Source organism: Misgurnus anguillicaudatus, chromosome 22, assembly GCF_027580225.2.
Source record: "Misgurnus anguillicaudatus chromosome 22, ASM2758022v2, whole genome shotgun sequence".
NCBI classification, from domain to species: domain Eukaryota; kingdom Metazoa; phylum Chordata; class Actinopteri; order Cypriniformes; family Cobitidae; genus Misgurnus; species Misgurnus anguillicaudatus.
The window spans coordinates 22,184,513-22,202,500 of NC_073358.2; the positions used below are offsets into that span (position 1 = coordinate 22,184,513).

The following is a 17,988-nucleotide window of genomic DNA, read 5'->3' on the forward strand; positions in this document are numbered from 1 at the left end:
AATGGCACAATAGCTTGGCTTCGATATTAGCATCTGAAAATGATATTCATTTGTACTCCGTTTCATGTTTCAAGCACTCTCCGGTTCACACACACACATACGCACAGCTTGTCACTTCGACTGATTACTTTATGAACCTGTCATGAAAAGGGGAGGGGATTTTCACCATTGTTTGTTTAGGGAACACACTCTTGATATACTCAGCTGTTGTCTCCTTAGGAAAGAATACAGTGGCTGTTGTAAAAGAAAGACTGTTTGAAAACCCTTCGCACATGTGTGGGTCTGTGAAAAGAAAAGAAAAGAAAAAAAAAACATCCCACAGGTGTTAATGATAGAAACCTGCCTGACAGGGTTCCACCATGGAAACACATAGGATGATGGTCATGTGTGTGTGTGTGTGCGCGCGCGTGTGTGTGTGTGTGTGTGTGTGTGTGTGTGTGTGTGTGACCAGACACACACCCGTTTGCCCCGCATCGACTGCATCTGTCAGCTTAGCAAACATGGTAATTAAGCGCTGCAAATTTGACAAAAATGTCTATGCTACACTTTTCTTATTATATTACAAGTTGGCTTGCAGGAATTCAGATGCTGGCCTCAACACAAAAGCTGCTGGTACTGAACGCCCATACGCAGTCCAAGAACTGAGGGTAACAAATTGGGATCCTACCCCTTTGTTCATGCATTGGTGAATGCCAATGCTAAATTTACAGCACGCCATTTATTTCACAAGTCAAAATAATCCCACTGCTCTAGGTTAGGGTTCACATACTCTTCGGCTTAATAGGCGCTAAATGTGCGGTGTCTAGCATCGGTCTTGGCCAGTGTACTGTGTAAGTCAGGCGACAAAGTCAACAGATTAAAGATGGGGTTTGCTCTGCACCTGGGGAGGAACGAGTGGAAGCGGGAAAAAGAAGGTGCGAGTTGGAACAACGAAGTGGTCTGACCCATTTGAGTTGTCCTCACTTTGGCCAGACAAATGTTTGGGGTGTAAACTGTGCAGCAATGCAAACTAACAAAAGCACGTTGTTGTTTTTAAGTGTTTTTTCTTCTGGGTTTGATTTCTTTGCATCGGCTGATGTTTTTGTCCGTTATTGAAATCGGACTTTATTTATCTTATCATCTCCACCGCACGCATCACCAGACAGGAGTGCAATGGCAAGGAATGATTCAAACTTCTTTTTTGTTTTGTTTTTAATGGTATTAAAGTATTGATGTAATAGTTGATCGTCCATGCTTTGCTTTAGTGTTACATTGTTTGAAGGCACACATGTTGATTTTGACTGACATAAGGGTCTAGTTAAAGAAACTGGATGAACATGTTGACAATGTTACTGATAGTACTGATAGTTTAGTGCTAATGTGCTAAATCTGACACTTTGGGAATAGGACTCATCAGTTTTGGCGACATCAGCAGATTCAGTGTCCTACTGTTAACACAACGGCTGACTACTTCGTGAACCTTTACGGGCCTGAATGTATTGAAGTGTTTACAGTAAATAAAAGAAGAGATATATTTATACAGGTATAAAGAGCACAGAACAACCTCCCAGCGAGAATGATGTGATGGTTTCTTTAAACATTGGACACGGCCTTGCATGATGTTGTTTTAGGGTAGTAGATCTACATTCTCCCTAAGAAAGCAGAATTTGACTAGCAGAACAGCTGTAGTGAATCTACAATATCATGCAAGCTTCTCAGTCATTTAAAGAGATATCGTGCCGAGCTCTTTCCTATGAGACTTCTGCTTGTTGTATCTGAAGCCAGAAATTATTCCATCTCAACCAACAAACTGTACGATGGGTCTAAAAGTCATATTTAATAAATCAGATTTATAAGCATTTAAATATTATAATCAGACTTTGCTGTTTAAACTAAAATAATTGACTAACTAAAATGTATTTTAAATCAGAGAATCCAGAGAAATTCATGCATTTGTTGTAATAATTAAAAAATTATTTATTTTGCTCTTCAACCCTTATCATTTCTATATTTTTTCTCTGAACCTGTCGTCTATGTAATTGTTACATTTATATGCAGCCCAGCCCAAATTTTTCAGTTGCTTACACAATTTAAGGCCTTCTCATGTTTCCATTAATAAAATGTGTATATGTAAGACATCTACTGTACATGTAATAATGTCTTGTGCATCATTCATAAAGAGGAAGGAAAATTAAAATACTTTTTCTCTGTAGATCAGTTACCCTTTAAACATAAGGTCAATGTAAATTGCTTTTTGGCAGCTCTGTATGGCTCATGTACACAAAGGCTAATTGCCATCTTTTGCCAAGATTACAATTTGAATTGGAATTACATCAATCTATTCGCAGTTTAGTTGCAAATTTCTTAATTGACTGTTCAGATAAATAATATATATATATATATATATATATATATATATATATATATATATATATATATATATATATATATATATATATATATATATATATATATATATATACATATATATCGCTTTCTAAAACATTTTTACATTTATAACAAAAAATGTGCTCATTTTAAGTCAATAAATATTTTAAATTTCTTTAATCTCCTATTCTATTACAATCGTCCACCAATAATTTTAAGTTATAGATTATTATCTTTATTACTGATTCAAATTCTGCTTAAACAACACAATTATTCTGATTTAAAATATCACATTTACAAATGTTATTTTATTTAAAAAATCATTTTATTGTCACCTTTAAAAAATTAGCATTTACATTTAAATACTCTATACATTATGATGTATGATAATGCACAACATGCACGTCTAATATATGTACATTTTTAAATATACAGAAGTGTCAAAAGAGCAGCAAATTTTGCTGCTTAGATTAAAACGTGTTTTTTGCCTCCAAATTGCTGATCACTATTCTTTATCAAATAAAGTATGTAAATAAATATACAATCAGTACTCAAGTTGGCATGTACATCTGAGATTTGTATGCTTAAGTCTTACTGGGATGTCCGATTCAATGAAAGCGAAGGTCTTTTTAATATGGCCTCCACTGAGAATGACAGAGACTCTCCTGTGGAAACTTTGGTGCTCCGTGGCTTCACTACAAAGTCCTTTACCGCCCTCTCCGAGTTTCTGAATCTGACTGTGTCTTTGGCTGTTCCCTCTCTAAACTTTTTGGCCGCTTCCTCCAGCAGTTCCTTACAGTACGGCCCATTCACTTCTTGATTTTTTTCATTTAATTTCTGTTGTATGAGTGAATGAAAAGAGTTGAGCTTCGTGGACAACGTATGCTTGCCATTGTCTTTGTTGTTGAGTACATGCTCGTGGCTTCCTGGATGCGGAGGTACATTCGAAAAAGCTTGTCCGTACGCTCTCTTAAGAGGAGAGAAGGCAGAACGGGCACTTCCGTTCTGGCCAAGTCCAGTCTGAGCCTCCCCCGTCTGGAGATCACATGGCTCTGGAGCCACTCGAGATCCCTCGACCCTGGATGCTGCACCTTCCTGCTCCGGCGGATGGCTCTCGGTGGAAGTCATCATCTTTGGGTCCCAAACAGCTCCAGGTTTCATGTTCTGGACGGCCGTGGCATTAAGGAGACACTGCTGGTATAACAGGGCATCGCTAATGTTGCTGCTGCCCCGTGGCCACATCACAAAGCGAGGTGAGAGTGGGTATTGCCGATAGGTGGTGGCTACGCTCACGTTGGAGGAGATGAGCTCCACGTTCGCGGCCGCCCCGCCTGAGGCGGCGTACTGCAGGGAGAGGTCCAGACAGCCAGGCAGGAAGTTGCAAAGATCCTTGGGATTGGGTTCAACCGCAGAAGGGCCAGAGGAGGATGAGAAGGCTGTCTTGTAGGAATTATACTCAGCGGCGTGGACCATGCTGCCAGGCATGAAGAGTGAAGCGGAGGACGACTGGCTGGACTCGAGAAGTTCCCGTTCTTTATATTCTCGTTCCAGCATTATGGTCTCCAGCTCCTTGTCAGCAAAGGCTCGTCTCTTCCTCATGCGGTCACTTAGAGGAGGGGGCAGAGCAGGATTGGCACACAGAAATGGATCGGTCTGCACTGGACGATATCCTGAGAGAGAACAAAGTAGTTGGTCAGATGAATGATTCAGAAACAGCATTTATAGCACGCATAATAACACAAATGGCCTTTTTGCCATTACTTTGTATATAATGGTTAACTGCAAGATTTAAAAATTAAATCATAATTTTGATTGTCCAACCACATCTTTCTTTACAGTGCACTGTGCACATGTCCAGATACCTTGAGCATCAATGTCATGCACAATTATTATTATTTTTCTTCTAGCATTATTTAGCTTTTTAATAGTACAAACATGCTGTAATATAGATAGGCTTACTCTGTGAAAATATCCAGAGAGAGGAACCAAGAGAATTAATTTGAAAAGAACAGAAGTCCAAGAAAAGCTGAGAGAGGAGGGGGAAAAAGAGGTCAAATTAGTTTTGAAAAGAGGAAAAAAAGAGTTGTGAATGGCCAGATCAAAGAAATCTAAGTGAGAAGTGAGGATGACCTCTATATTTGTGTGTTTTAACTCACCTTCTAAAATACTTTTAGCCAGCATAGTGGATGGACGGATGTGTCTTTGATAGATAGCTCGTCTTTCCACCGGTATTTGCTTTCCAGATATCCCCTTCTTGTCCTAAAATTGTATAACACAATTGTATAAACACTTCTCCAGGTAATTCATGTGCCTATGTTCATTATTAGCTTGCCAACAATAACAGTAGACCTATTATGTAATTATTATTCACTACTATATCCAAATTTGTGGTTAGCATTTTCAGAAGGATTAGCATTTAAATTTTGTAATAGCCTACCACTAAAAACTGCAATTCCTACAATGCCAATGCCTAACTGTAATTTTCTTAAGTAATTAGGTGTAGCCTACTGACCTCTGTCGCTTGTTGTCTTCGCAGGGCGACTTGCGCAGCCATAACGCGCTGTCTCTCCACGACCAGCAGGCAGTTAGCGCACTGACAGTCTCTCCAGCGGCAGAAGCGCTTGTGGCCCTTCAGACAAGACACCACGCCATGGTTACGACACCGCGCGCACTTCGGTGTGCGGCTCAGTTTGCGCTGGTCTCCAGATGTGAGGTTTAAGCCGCTGGGTTTGTCATCGTCTTTGGTGCCCGCGTCGTCCTCTCCTGTGCCCGTAAACGTCGCCTGATCGTCGCTCTCTGTTTCCAGGCCCTCTACGTCGATCTCAAACTCCGTCATTCTGTATTATGCGCTAAAAACAAATACTGTCCGGAAGAAAACACAGGCCTGATTAATGCTTAAGTTTATTAATGAGATTAATCACATAGTGAAGATATTGTTATGGTAAGCAGTTTGTTTTTAAAGCATTCACGTGTTAAAACAAACTTACCGTGATAAAAGACACCAAATAAAGGATGAATGGAAATCAAACGCTCTTTATAAGCCCAAAACGTCAATTTTCTCCTGTTCCAGAGCTCTGCTGAAGAGATTTAAAACCCACTGCTCCAGAGTTCAAAAACTGCCACATTTATTGTGCGGGAAATTCAAAGCACGCCATGAACATCACTGAAAGACATCTACAGATCTGTCACACTGCGATGTGATGAGCGCTTCTCAGCCTTTCAACCCCGCACACCCCCAGTAAGATACGCGCAGGCACATCTGCAACAGCCAATGGGACGGCGCTATTCACCAGGAGCCAATCAGGACGCAGCGTTGACAGCATGTCCTGATTGGCTCGCTGCGAATAGAGTTGTCCCATTGGCCGGAACAGAATCCTTCTCTGAAGTAAGTTCTTAATGGGATGAAGTTACAAATAAAAACATTTCTAGGAAACTATCAATTAATCCATGTGAACAGTGGGGGCTCGGTCGTTTAATAGCCTACGATTAGCCCTCGTGTTACTTCTTCGTACTGAATGTATTACTATTCATTGTTAATAACTGTGCAATACAAACTTCAAAACCACAAACAAGTCTTCGATTCTAAAATAGCATTTAAGTGATGTTGTGATATATTTTAATTCAACAGAAAGGATAAACAAAGTGAGCATTTGACATGAAAATAATCAACGCCTCTGCATATTTAGTATTTAGTGCAGGCTACTCTCAATAGGCTATAGTTCGATTTTCTTGATTTGTAAACATAACAAAACAGTTTATTTTTTTACAAGACAAGGTCCTATTTGCAAGTTACGTTGTAATTTTTCGTTAATGTGCTTGCAGTGGCTAAAGTAACCACTAATTGAAAATATTCAAATTACAGCTGGTGAATGCAAAAATGGCGATGGATTTTCATTTTTATTCAAATGCGCCTAACAGCGTCGCCTTACAGGTGTTTTTTTGTTGTTGTTTGTTTGGTTTAACATATACCATCATTAATGCGTTTAAATATCAATTATTATATTTATGTTTTGTAAATATCCATTTTCGTATGGATAAAAAAGATTTAAAATGGTCAAATTAAAAAAATGGGCTTTTTAAAAAAGTTTCGTTCTATTACGTTTTTATTAGTAATTATTTCTACACATACGTGCTGTATTAAATAAATGATAATATGAATTATAATTTTGGAAGTTAATTGGGAGAATTAAAAAAAATATATATATTTATTATGTACACCCAGTTATCTGACAAATTAGTTTAGCTGTTAACAAGACAATACATCTCTTGTTACAGCAATTCATTTCTTTTTATTTTAGTTGCCGTTGACAAATGCACAGCCATACGGTGATGGATTCATTTGCAGACTGTTTTTGGCTATAGATTGAGCGTGATATGACAGTTGACACAACAAGCGATACTTAAAACATTGACTAAGCATGCGGGAAGGCTACACAAAACACAATTCTCTTTGTCCCGATCGACCTACCATGTGTGATGTTTCTCAAAACAAAGTGAAATCAACTGACACTGAAGAATGTCACAGCTACTGTTCATCATGGGCTTTGCTCTACAGACAGCAACATATGCGGGACGTGGGAGAAAAGGTTTGTTTTAGAAAAAAGCAAAACGATGTAGTTTTCACTTTTTTAGGCACCCTAAATATTTTGTACGGAGATGCTTCTGACCTGCATACATGTGGAAATGCGTGGTTACATCATTTGTTACTTTATATGTATCATTAAAATATTATCGATAATAAACATGAATTAAGTTAGATTTAGAAAGCATATTAAGTAAAAAAAAACTGTTAGGCCTTTAATCCTCTTTTTGCCACTATTTGCCTCTAAAAAAACAATAATATTAATTGTTATAATTGTATTATTGTTATAGTAAATTATTACAATAACTAATTATTAAAATATAGGTATAGACAAAAAATAGGCCTACATAAAATAGCTCGTCTATTTCACCTATACGATTAGAAGTCAAACATTACTTCAAATCAAGTGTAAATACTAAACAGTCTATAAATACAGCTAAACTTTATAATCACCTTAAATAACCTCATTTGATTTACAGTAGCAACACATTTTCAATGACCGCACAATATATGATTGATTTCGGTTAATTGTGTTTCTGTCTGGTCTTGTCCCTTTGCCTCTTTCACTCACATGTGGTGAAGATGTTTGCCGTGCAGGTGCAGCTTTGCCATTCGCCCTTCTTCCATCTTAATTTATTAGCAAGGTTACGGCCAGCAAACCCAACTGCTACCCAGGGTGCAATTTCCCCACGTGGAATGCTTTCATCTTCTCTCTTCCCTTCCTCTGAACACATATTACAATGCCAAACGGAGAAAAAGATGCGTGTCTTCTTTGTTTTGAGATGGGTTCTTTATGCACTTAGAGTTACCATATCGTAAGCACACAAACGTGAAAGGGGTTGATATATTACCCAAATAAAAAAAAGGAAAAAGAAATGATAGAATTTTTTTTATCTTTAAAAATTTGACCTGTTGTTTTATGTTTACATTTCATGGTTAACTAGTTTATGTTTGTAAAGAAATCTATTCTGTGACCATTGCTAATACAGCATTCATGTTGAGTAAATGCAGGCAGGTCAAGTATATTCTCTTGACACATTGACAAAACGCACTCAAGCGAGGATATACTGTATAATATACACCCGATGATCAGTAACAAACCAATCACACCCGAGCGTCTGGTTTGGTTCAGGGTGTGTCACATGTTACACACTACTCTGTAACCTGATCGGAGTGTAAAGGCACGGGATTTGTGAGTTCACTGAATCCCTGTTATGTTAATTAGCATTTGAAGACGCTTGATGGATCGACAACACGTGCAACCTGCTGAATGCTTAACCAGTCATAATTTGTCTGTCCAGTTGATGTATACGGAAACGCAGGGCCTTGTTGACTTAGAGGCGCAAATTCAAATGTCAGCATTAAAAGCTGTCTCTCGGTTAAGTCAACAGATGTGTTAAATTAAACTGCAACACCTGCAGACTCGAGCGACCGCTGGTTTAGCATCGAAGATCTTATATCAACATTATGAAACATAAATAGGGTTCCCTAAACAAGCAACAAGTCACAACTAGAAGTAATGGTAGGTTATTAAGTTGATATTCATTCCTGGACAGATTAGATATCCATTATTATCGGCATGGGTTTCACAAAATTAATTAGTATTATACATTTTGTAATTATAGCCTTATATTATTATTACTATTATGATAATACGAATAAATATTGAAATAATAATAATAATAATAATAATAATAATAATAATAATATTTTGTATAAAAATAATAATTATTATTATTTTTATTGTTGCTTTCGTTATTAATAATAATAGCATATATTGTTATTATTATTAATACAATTATTATGGATACCAGTAACTACTAATAATTAAATTCAAATATCTTTGGCCTTCTGTAGGATATTCAGTAGCCTATAGGCATAAACAGCATTTTAAGCCTATGAACGCATGTTGACACAATTTTAAATCAAATGTCTCAGGGAGGCACAAGAAATAAAGCAGATCTCTCAAATTTTCTGTACAATCACAAGGTGACAGTATTGAGTCATTATTGATATTCTGATAGTGGGGAGATCCCTGCACATACCACCACAACTCTTATTTCGATGCCTCAGCATATTTCCTTGTGCGTGTTTGCCAGTTGATTGTTTTTTATTCAGAAACATGAATGCTAATATGGCAGAAGATAGATGTGTTTTTATTTAACATTTAATATTTATAATTGAATAATAATAATTGAATACTATTTATTTTGAGTTACCAATGTAATTTATCCAAAAAGATTGTTTGACGTATTTTACTTTGATTGTCGTGTTCATCGTAAAATTCGTTTGTAAAATAATTAAAACATTGTAAATGCTGGTAAAAGTTTGTAAGTCACGTAGGTCTAAATGATTTTAGGTTGTGTAATCTGCGGGTCACATTGTCCCAAACAAATTATTTTCCATTATTAAGAAGCACCACTAGATGGCGGAGTTAGCCCATTTTTCTACTTCAAACTGACTGGAGGTTAGCAAATTTCCCCCTAAAGATACGATTTGCGTCATAGAGAAAATTTGATCATTTACAAATATTCGGTCTAAAATTTAAACAATTAATGTTTTTATATTAAACGTGGTTCTGATTTGTACAATGACATTTAATTAATATTTAGCATACCGAATTAATTATCAAAGAGAATTTGTCTTGCCTTTAAATTATTTTAACTTTTTAGCAGTGCCTAATAAATAATAGATGTTATTATGTATGTGAAAAGAGGGATGACCACTAGTGTCTTTTCTGCATTTATCAGATATGGCCTTACTTAACATGATTATAAAATGGTTAATGTACTTTGCAAAGCGTGGAAAGCCGACTAAAATGATAAATTTTATTTAAACATCGCAATGTAATAATAATAATAATAAAAATATGAATCCAGTGTCTTTTAAATATTCTTAAAAAAAGTCATTTTGTGTAAAATTTTACCTATGAAAATGTGAAATGATGCTTGCGTTTCTAAATGTTTCTTCTATACAGTGGGCTACTATATATTGTTTAAAAATTAGTTTGTCTTGATTGTGAGTATAAGAATGTTGTTTTGCACTAGTTTACACATGAATATTTATAGCTGATTCAGTTATCCACAATAATAACAGTTCATGACGGTTTATTTGCCATACTTTTACATGCAGGACTGATGGATTAATTCTACATTAAATTGCTATTAACAGTACATTTCATGCAAAGTGGAAACAGAGATCATCATTAACCATATATTAATAGACTTTTTGGTCAAATAATAGTAGACTACCTTAATGATTTTTTCCAAAAATGAAGCTACTGTATTCCACACATGAATAAGTTGGCACATCAACCTCAAATCTGGTAGAATTCCTCAAGTAATACACTGTATCTCTTTTATTAAGCTCCTAGAATAGCAATGTCACTTTTACATCATTTCAAGAACCCAGTTCAGTGCTTTTTTTCGACTTCCTGTTGGATCTGCTGGTGTGTGGAAGTTACGAGGAGGTATTCAGGATCCTGGAGTCTGAGGAGTCAGATCTTTCATCGTACTCCTCATCTGCTGCATACATGCTCTGTTTGGTAATGACAGGGCAGTTCTCCTCCTGGATGCTGATGCGATGCTCCTCGGTGGGCCTGCTGGTAATGAGCGGCGAGCTGCGTATCACTCCGGCTGAAGGGCCGGAGAACGGGGGGACGTACTGTGAGCGCAGCTGATACTGTTGCTGTAATGTCATGGTATTCCACAGAGTCACATCATTGTGCATGAAGGGCCCAGCCTGGCCCCTGCTTAATGAATTTCTCAGCATGAGGGGGTATCGAGGTGGCTGGGGGAAGCCGTGCTGCAGTGGCATGCCAAGAGGGCCAGCTACTCCACCCGAGGACTCGGAGGAAAAGCGCAGGGAATCTGGAACACGGAAGGCCGAACCGACAGACCACTTAGAAGAAGAGACTGGGTAGGAGCTCAACGGGTGCTCAAACAGGTGACCGTTTGAAGGAAGGACAAGAGCATCAGTGTTCTCAGACAAGATCTTTTCCGGTTTCATTGTAGAACGGCTGGAGAGGAGGATCTCGATGGCTCCAACCAGGTCCCCACCACAGCCTTTCAGGATCAACTCCAGAACTGCAGGTTTGTGGGCAGGGAAAATCTTCTTCAGAACCTCTAGTGGAGGTCGATTGGCCCGCAGGCTGAAAGGGAGTGATACTGAGCCCGAGAGACCTTCAATGAGGAGGTTCGGCTCCGGGGAGTATTTCGGGTTGTCGGCTTTGGGTTCTGGGTCAGTGCAGGATTTCGACAGCCCAAAGCGAGACTCCTCTGGCTGGGGAGTTGGGTCTGAGGTGTCAGGGGTACAGCACAGGTTGGGCTTGGATTCCTCAGGTGAACTGGCCGGTTCTGGTTCTCTGTCACTGGCACTGCCACCATTCTCTCCACCTGACTGCTCACCAGACAAGTCATCGTTTAGCTCTGCAAAACATAAATGCATAGACTTATAAACAGGAGGTTTCCATAAGTGATAACATTGTGATTACAATAAAATTTTAAGTTTTGGCCAGCAATTTCAGAGTCAAACTGATTCTGCAGTTGTGATGTGCAACATCTATTGACTTGTCAGTGCTCCAGTGATTTATAATGGTTGACTTTGATAGCTGTTAACATTTATGCTGACTCTGTGGCACTGAAATATCTACACTCGATTTTCCTTTAACTATATTTTTACAAACCGATTACCCTTAGTTTGGAAACATTTCACATTCAATTTAACCTTCTTTGCATCTATAACACCTATCTCCATTGGTAACTTATTACCTGTGTTATCACAGAATACAGCTTTTTTTTTCAATTCATGGTCTGAATGAAATTTGATTATTGTCACAGTACATTATTTCTGTTATATGAATGTACAGTTATCATTCAGGTGTGGCATGTAGGTCTTTTTTTTGTATAAATAAACATTATGTTTGTGTGGTTGTAATACTTATTGTAAAAACAACACGATGGACAGCCTAATAAAGTAATAAAAATAATAATTATATCAATATTGTTGTTCTTGTTAACTTTAATGGACCGTTGTGCACGTATTTTTGCAGTTTTCACATTTCTGCTAATTTTAAACATTAAGATAATTGATAAACTATTGGAAAAATAGTTTTGGAAAAACATTAAGATAATTGTTAAACTATTGGAAAAAATATTTCTCGATAAACATGAAGATAATTGATAAACTATTTTTCGATAAACATTAAGATAATTGTTAAACTATTGGGAAAATATTTCTTGATAAACATTAAGATAATTGATAAACTATTTTTCGATCAACATTAAGATAATTGATAAACTATTGGAAATATATTTCTTGATAAACATTAAGATAATTGATAAACTATTTTTCGATAAACATTAAGATAATTGATAAACTATTGGAAAAAATATGTAATATTATTTTTGTCATTATTTATTAATATTTAACTACAAATGTTTCTATAACTTAGTGCTAATTAAAGGAGATTATTTATGATCAAATATATGTGATTTCGTTTAAGATTATGCCATTTAGTGTTTGAGGTCATCCTATATATTTGTCTAAAGCAATGAGAATGAGTAAATACTGATAATATAATTAGATTTTTTCGAAAAAAAAACGAAATTATTTTAAAAGAGTTTAAAATATCTCTAAACAATATTGTGTAACAAAAGCAAACAATTACCTTGAGATGGTTTAGGGGTCACAGTATCTGTGCTCCAGCGCAGGTCTATCTCGCTGGTTCGTGGGTTTGCGCTCTGCTCTCCGCTTCCCACCGTGATGCCGGGCAGCGCACGCAGAGACTCCGGGATCAAACTCTCCAAACTCTCGTTCGCCTGCTGCCGTCTCAGCGCCACCTGAGCCGCCATGACCCGCTGTCGCTCGATAATAAGAATACATTTTTCACAAGTGCAGTCCTTAAATCGGCAGTAACGCTTGTGACCTTTCAGCCAGGACAGCACGCCGTGGTTTCTGCAGCGGGCACACTTGGGCGTCCTCTGGAGGGGCGCTCTTGGCTGGGACACCGGGCCCCCCATGTAGAGGTAGGGTGATCCGTAGCCATTCATTTCTCAAGTCGTTTACAGAGGTGGCAGAGGCGCAAGTGCATCAGATAAGGTGGAGAGGAAGAGTGCTGTCAAGTAGGTAAGAGATCAAGCCCCTCTGATTCTCGCTACACTCGTGATGAGAGGTGTTGACTCTTTAAGAGTCGTGGATCCACCTTTCCCTCAGCAATAAAGAAGTGCATCAGGCCATCTGACACCACACTAATAGAAACGAGTAACTTTTTACATCACTGTCACGAGCAGCGCTGCATGAATGCACGACTTTTGCGTTTTAAACCAATACTGACATTTGGGATTTTAATACAAAGTATTTAATATTAATGTTTGTTTTCATTTTTAGTAAAACATCTGCACAATTAATACATTAATTCACTAAATAGATTACATGTAGCCTACATCTATCTGTAGGCATTTGCTTAAAAAATTAAATATAAAATATACCAAAATACCTGACTGTTGTTTGACATTGGACAAGTAGCATAAGAGGATCTTACGAATGCTGCAATTTCAAGAATTAAGCGGGGAAAATAATTCACATAACTGCTGTGAGCTTTTCACCAAAATCCTGAAACCACGTTGGTATTTAGTTTAACCGCAAGCTGTGAATCCGAATTAAACACAGGCGACAACAATATGCTGGTTTGCATTTGAATGAGCTCTTCACTTATTCCCATGAAAAATGTTGAATAGTCCGACATGCTGCAAGAGTTAATTGAGCAATATGATTTGGACCGCTACCAAATGAGCTATGAAAGGATCCGATGAATTAGAGAACGACATCTTCATTAAACTGGCCTATTTAGTTTTCTGCACACAATAAACATGCATAACCTGGGATTTTAACTCAATTTGGCGCGCGATGTGGGGTGTAAATTGCAGCACACCTTTCTTAAAATGATGCCCATCGCTTTTAAAGTCCAGTGAAACTCAACACCGGGCACCCTCGAGTCCCGTTTCTGTTCCTAAATGGGTTTATTCAAGCACGTAATGGGATCTCGGCAGCACAACTTTAAGAACTGGGGGCCACGGTAAACTTCACCACATGAACTCCGTTTCCAGGGCTATTAAGCTTTTAATTGGAAAATAGCAGATGAAATTTCAAGGTGACAATAATGCAGCATGGTAAGGGGAATTCACACCAAGGGGAGTGGGAAGACGGCAGAAATGCTAATAAAATTATTTGCTTTCTCACCAACACTGCAAAATACATCAAAATAATATCTAGTCTCCACAAAAACGTCAAGATGAAATGCAAGCATATTTACAAATAAAGTTTAGTGGACCTGACCTACAACTCCGTAATCAAAAACAACATTTAAGTGAAAATGTTACGTTCGTAGTACAAACCTGTAGAAGGATTTTACAACATATTTAAAAAAAAAATTTTCATACATTAATAAGTAGATTAAATTAACACCCAATAATTAGATACAAGGAAAACACAAAAACCAGAAAACATTCCATGTACCATATTCCCGTCTATATTTCATAACTCGCATCAAATTAACGGAGACACAGATATGATAGATTGTTGATAGCTACGCTGCTTTGTCTTTACAATAACGGCTTGTGGTGAATAGTGTATTTCAAAAAGCATCTATTAGAGGACCTATTACTTGGAGAGCTCAAAATGAGCTTAACACTGAAACAGATAAATGCCACAACCAAAACATTTAGCCTAAATGATCTTTTACCCTAGCAAATATAAACAGCTGGAAAATATACCAACATTGTAACCAATCCAGTGGTTGAAGCAGTTATTGTGCTGTTCAAACATACTCACATAAACCACAAACCACAAGCTGGCAAAACACATTTAGAATAAGGTTAAATGTTTAGAATTACACTGAATAAATTATAAGTCAATAAAACGTAATCCCGACCAGTACGAACTAAACATAGTTAAATTGTTAGGTACATAAACTAATGTATAGATGATACATCTCTTAGTTTTAAAAGCTTTCTGTTGGGATAAAAACGAATAAAATCCAATAATTAATAAAATAAGTGATTAGATCACAAGTATGTTATGAAAATATTGCATTATTCAATATATTAATGATTATTGAACAGAAAGATAAAACTGAAGGTGCACAGACTTACAGTATAATGTAAAACTAATCATGTATGCAAAACATGACAAAAAATGAATTTAGATAAATTCATTTTTTGAAGTTTAAAGAATGTTTAAAATTTATTTTAACAATAAAAAGGTAAAGAGTGTATTAAGTTTTTTTAACGCTTTTAGTGTTAAGTAGACCACTTTTAGGAGCACTATATGATTTATCTTTGCTGAACCCAAAAGAAGTTGTTGTACTGAACTGAAGGAAAGCATAAGACCAGCAATGTCCCATGACACCAGCTACAACAGTCATCCCAAATAAGCATTTGTTTTTATTAATATTTATCATTATGACAAATGCTTTTATTCCAACACTGTAAAGGAGTTAGTTATTCAACATACATTAATTTAAAAAAAATAAGACCGCAGAATTCCTTCAAATATTCCAAGTAGGGTAAGAATGTTATTTTACTGTTTAAAGCACATACTTATGTGGTTATTGTTTTTGTAATAACTGTTTTGTAATAACTGTTTAACTATTTGTTATGAGGTTTACAGCTCAGTTAATTTATTGAACAAGAAATCTTTCCACTTGAAAATCACATGAACTTGAGATTTCAAATAGTCTGAATAATGTAATTTTACTTGGGACAATAGTGGAGGGAACGTGGCTTTGATTTTTACAATTGTTTTACATGTGCAATAGCACTTTAAATGTAAAACATGTATGCTGAAAGTGATTTATCCCAGAAAAATACACTACATACTCAGCCTACAGGTTACAGACACAGAAAAACACATGTAAAATGTTATTTGTCGGCAGTTTTTTGTTTAAGATTTCAACAGGGACTACTGACTTGACTGATGGATGTGTTTACTGTAGTACAGACATTGTACTGTTTATTAACTTATTCTAATATTATTCTGAATGATCTAAAAGCACACATAACCTAATATTCAATTTTAGATTATACTCTCAATCAAGTGGTGCAGGATTTCTGAAATAAATAAAAACATATCCTAGTAAAACCATAGGTTTTGATCTCTGGACACCATTTGTTTAGCTCCTACAATCTTTAAATAATGCAAAAGAAGAAAGAACAGATTTTTTATTTGATTATAAAGCTAAACTCCTGTTCTAATACTGATTAGTTTTATTCAGGTTCATAGTGACAATGTTTAGACTCAATGTTGAGTTTGTAAATTGAACTGTCTATCGAGACCCCAATAGGCTGCTCTTAAATTGCAGCCCACTGACAGGCAGCCAATAGTTTCAATGTTGTGAGTAATGATGGGACATCTGTCCAGTCAAATGTCTGGTTATTCCCTCTGTATGGACAGAGCCTCCAAGGGCACTCAAATGACAGACAGTGACAGGACCGGACCTCCCAGTCACACCCTCTCCATCTCAATGTGAACAAAAGCCAGACAGTTTACTCTATAACCTATTCTAACCTATTCTAATTCAGTATATTTTAAACATGCAGCAATTTGGTATTAATAAAACAATAATGAAGTCACTTAGAAACACACAAGCACAATACATTGCGTTACCTTATGCAGTTATCTTCCAAATGCGTAATTAGTTTTGTGCTTGAGATAACAACTTCATGTTCATGTCCTTATTTGTGTCTTGAAATACAGTACTGTGCAAAAGTCTTAAGCCACCATAATACCATTAGATGTGTTGTTTTTGCAATGGAATAGTGATTATATATAATTATTTCGCAGTCTCTTTATTAGAACCAGAAAATACAGGAAATGTGTATGTAGTATTAAAAACAGTATAAAAGTATAAGCTGAAGTGTCAAGTATTTAGGGTAAACTCCTCTTCCACTTGAGCAATAGCAGGCAACTGCATGATCTCTTAAACCTAAATGAAATTAAATCCTAATTTATAATTCTAACTGAATGACTTCAGGATTTCAGTCTCCTCAAAAAAACCTCAAGATGTGTCACACTAAATACTGACTGATGCCTGAAGAAGACATTTAGTTCTGAAGATTGTTTTGTTTTTAATGTTGTGTACATATTTCCTGTATTTTCTGTTTGCATCTTAAAAAATAGTGAAAAATAAATATGGATGGACATTAAAACTTTGCTAAAACAACAAAGCTGATGGTGGCCTAAGACTTTTGCACAGTAATGTAGTTCAGTATGTATAACTATAAATGGACAATATAACTTTATTTGATGGTGTTTGGTATCTAAAATATGTTCTAACACATAAAATGTAAATATCTGTATAATGACATGTCATTACAAATACTGACGTGGTGCGATTTTAGCTTGAGAATATTGACAATATTTTTACTAGGAAGGGTAAATTATTCAACTAAAATAAAATACACAGAGAGAAAATGTTTTAATCATGGACAAAAAAGAGGGGGTCAAAAGAGCAACGATTCCTTCTTAAGTGAAGTCTCTCTCCACATAATATCCAAAAATGAACTCTTAGGGGTGATTACCAAGACAAGGCTGATCCTAGACCCAGGCTAAAATGCATGTTTGAGCCACCTTAATTTATGAACACCTTGTACCGACACATTTTTACATACACTGTAAAAAACTTCTGTAGAAATTGCAGCTGGGTTGCCAGTAACTTACCGTAGATTTAAATGTATGTTTTTTACTGGCAACATTTTGTTCAAAGTTAAATGAATATTAAACATTTACAAGTCTTTGTCTTTACAGAGTAAAACTAAAAAAACAGCATCAAGCTAAACTGGGAAACAAAATCTGAAGCAAAAAACAGAAAAAGGTTGACGATGATTTCTGGTTCCCAGAATGCTTTGCATGAGGCTGTTATTGTATAGTTTTAATCTGTAAAGATAAAGACTTGTTAATATTTAAAATTTATTTAACATTGAACAAACTCTTGCTAGTAAATAACATAAATCTAAATCTACGGTAAATTACCAGCAACCCAG

The 17,988-nt window shown here is 36.4% G+C and overlaps 2 protein-coding genes across 2 annotated transcripts; both read right to left on the minus strand.

The window, feature by feature from the left end:
* Positions 1-2,669: 2,669 nt before the first annotated feature.
* On the minus strand, positions 2,670-6,342 carry dmrt2a (doublesex and mab-3 related transcription factor 2a). Its single transcript, XM_055200104.2, has 4 exons — positions 5,355-6,342; positions 4,880-5,229; positions 4,524-4,626; positions 2,670-4,037 (listed from the first exon to the last, which is right to left on the minus strand). Exons 2-4 carry the CDS (start codon positions 5,201-5,203, stop codon positions 2,959-2,961), a joined length of 1,506 nt encoding a protein of 501 aa, XP_055056079.2. The 5' UTR covers positions 5,204-5,229; positions 5,355-6,342; the 3' UTR covers positions 2,670-2,958.
* A 3,639-nt stretch (positions 6,343-9,981) lies between these two features.
* On the minus strand, positions 9,982-14,256 carry dmrt3a (doublesex and mab-3 related transcription factor 3a). Its single transcript, XM_055200105.2, has 2 exons — positions 12,618-14,256; positions 9,982-11,376 (listed from the first exon to the last, which is right to left on the minus strand). Exons 1-2 carry the CDS (start codon positions 12,997-12,999, stop codon positions 10,409-10,411), a joined length of 1,350 nt encoding a protein of 449 aa, XP_055056080.1. The 5' UTR covers positions 13,000-14,256; the 3' UTR covers positions 9,982-10,408.
* Positions 14,257-17,988: the final 3,732 nt, after the last annotated feature.

Coding starts and splice junctions, on each gene's coding strand:
- dmrt2a (XM_055200104.2), bottom strand. CDS start 5,203: ATGACGGAGTTTGAGATCGACGTAGAGGGCCTGGAAACAGAGAGCGAC. Junction 4,627..4,879: donor GAAGACAACAAGCGACAGAG/GTCAGTAGGCTA, acceptor ATACAATTTTAG/GACAAGAAGGGGATATCTGG. Junction 4,038..4,523: donor GGCTAAAAGTATTTTAGAAG/GTGAGTTAAAAC, acceptor GTTCTCTCTCAG/GATATCGTCCAGTGCAGACC.
- dmrt3a (XM_055200105.2), bottom strand. CDS start 12,999: ATGAATGGCTACGGATCACCCTACCTCTACATGGGGGGCCCGGTGTCC. Junction 11,377..12,617: donor GACCCCTAAACCATCTCAAG/GTAATTGTTTGC, acceptor TATGTTTTGCAG/AGCTAAACGATGACTTGTCT.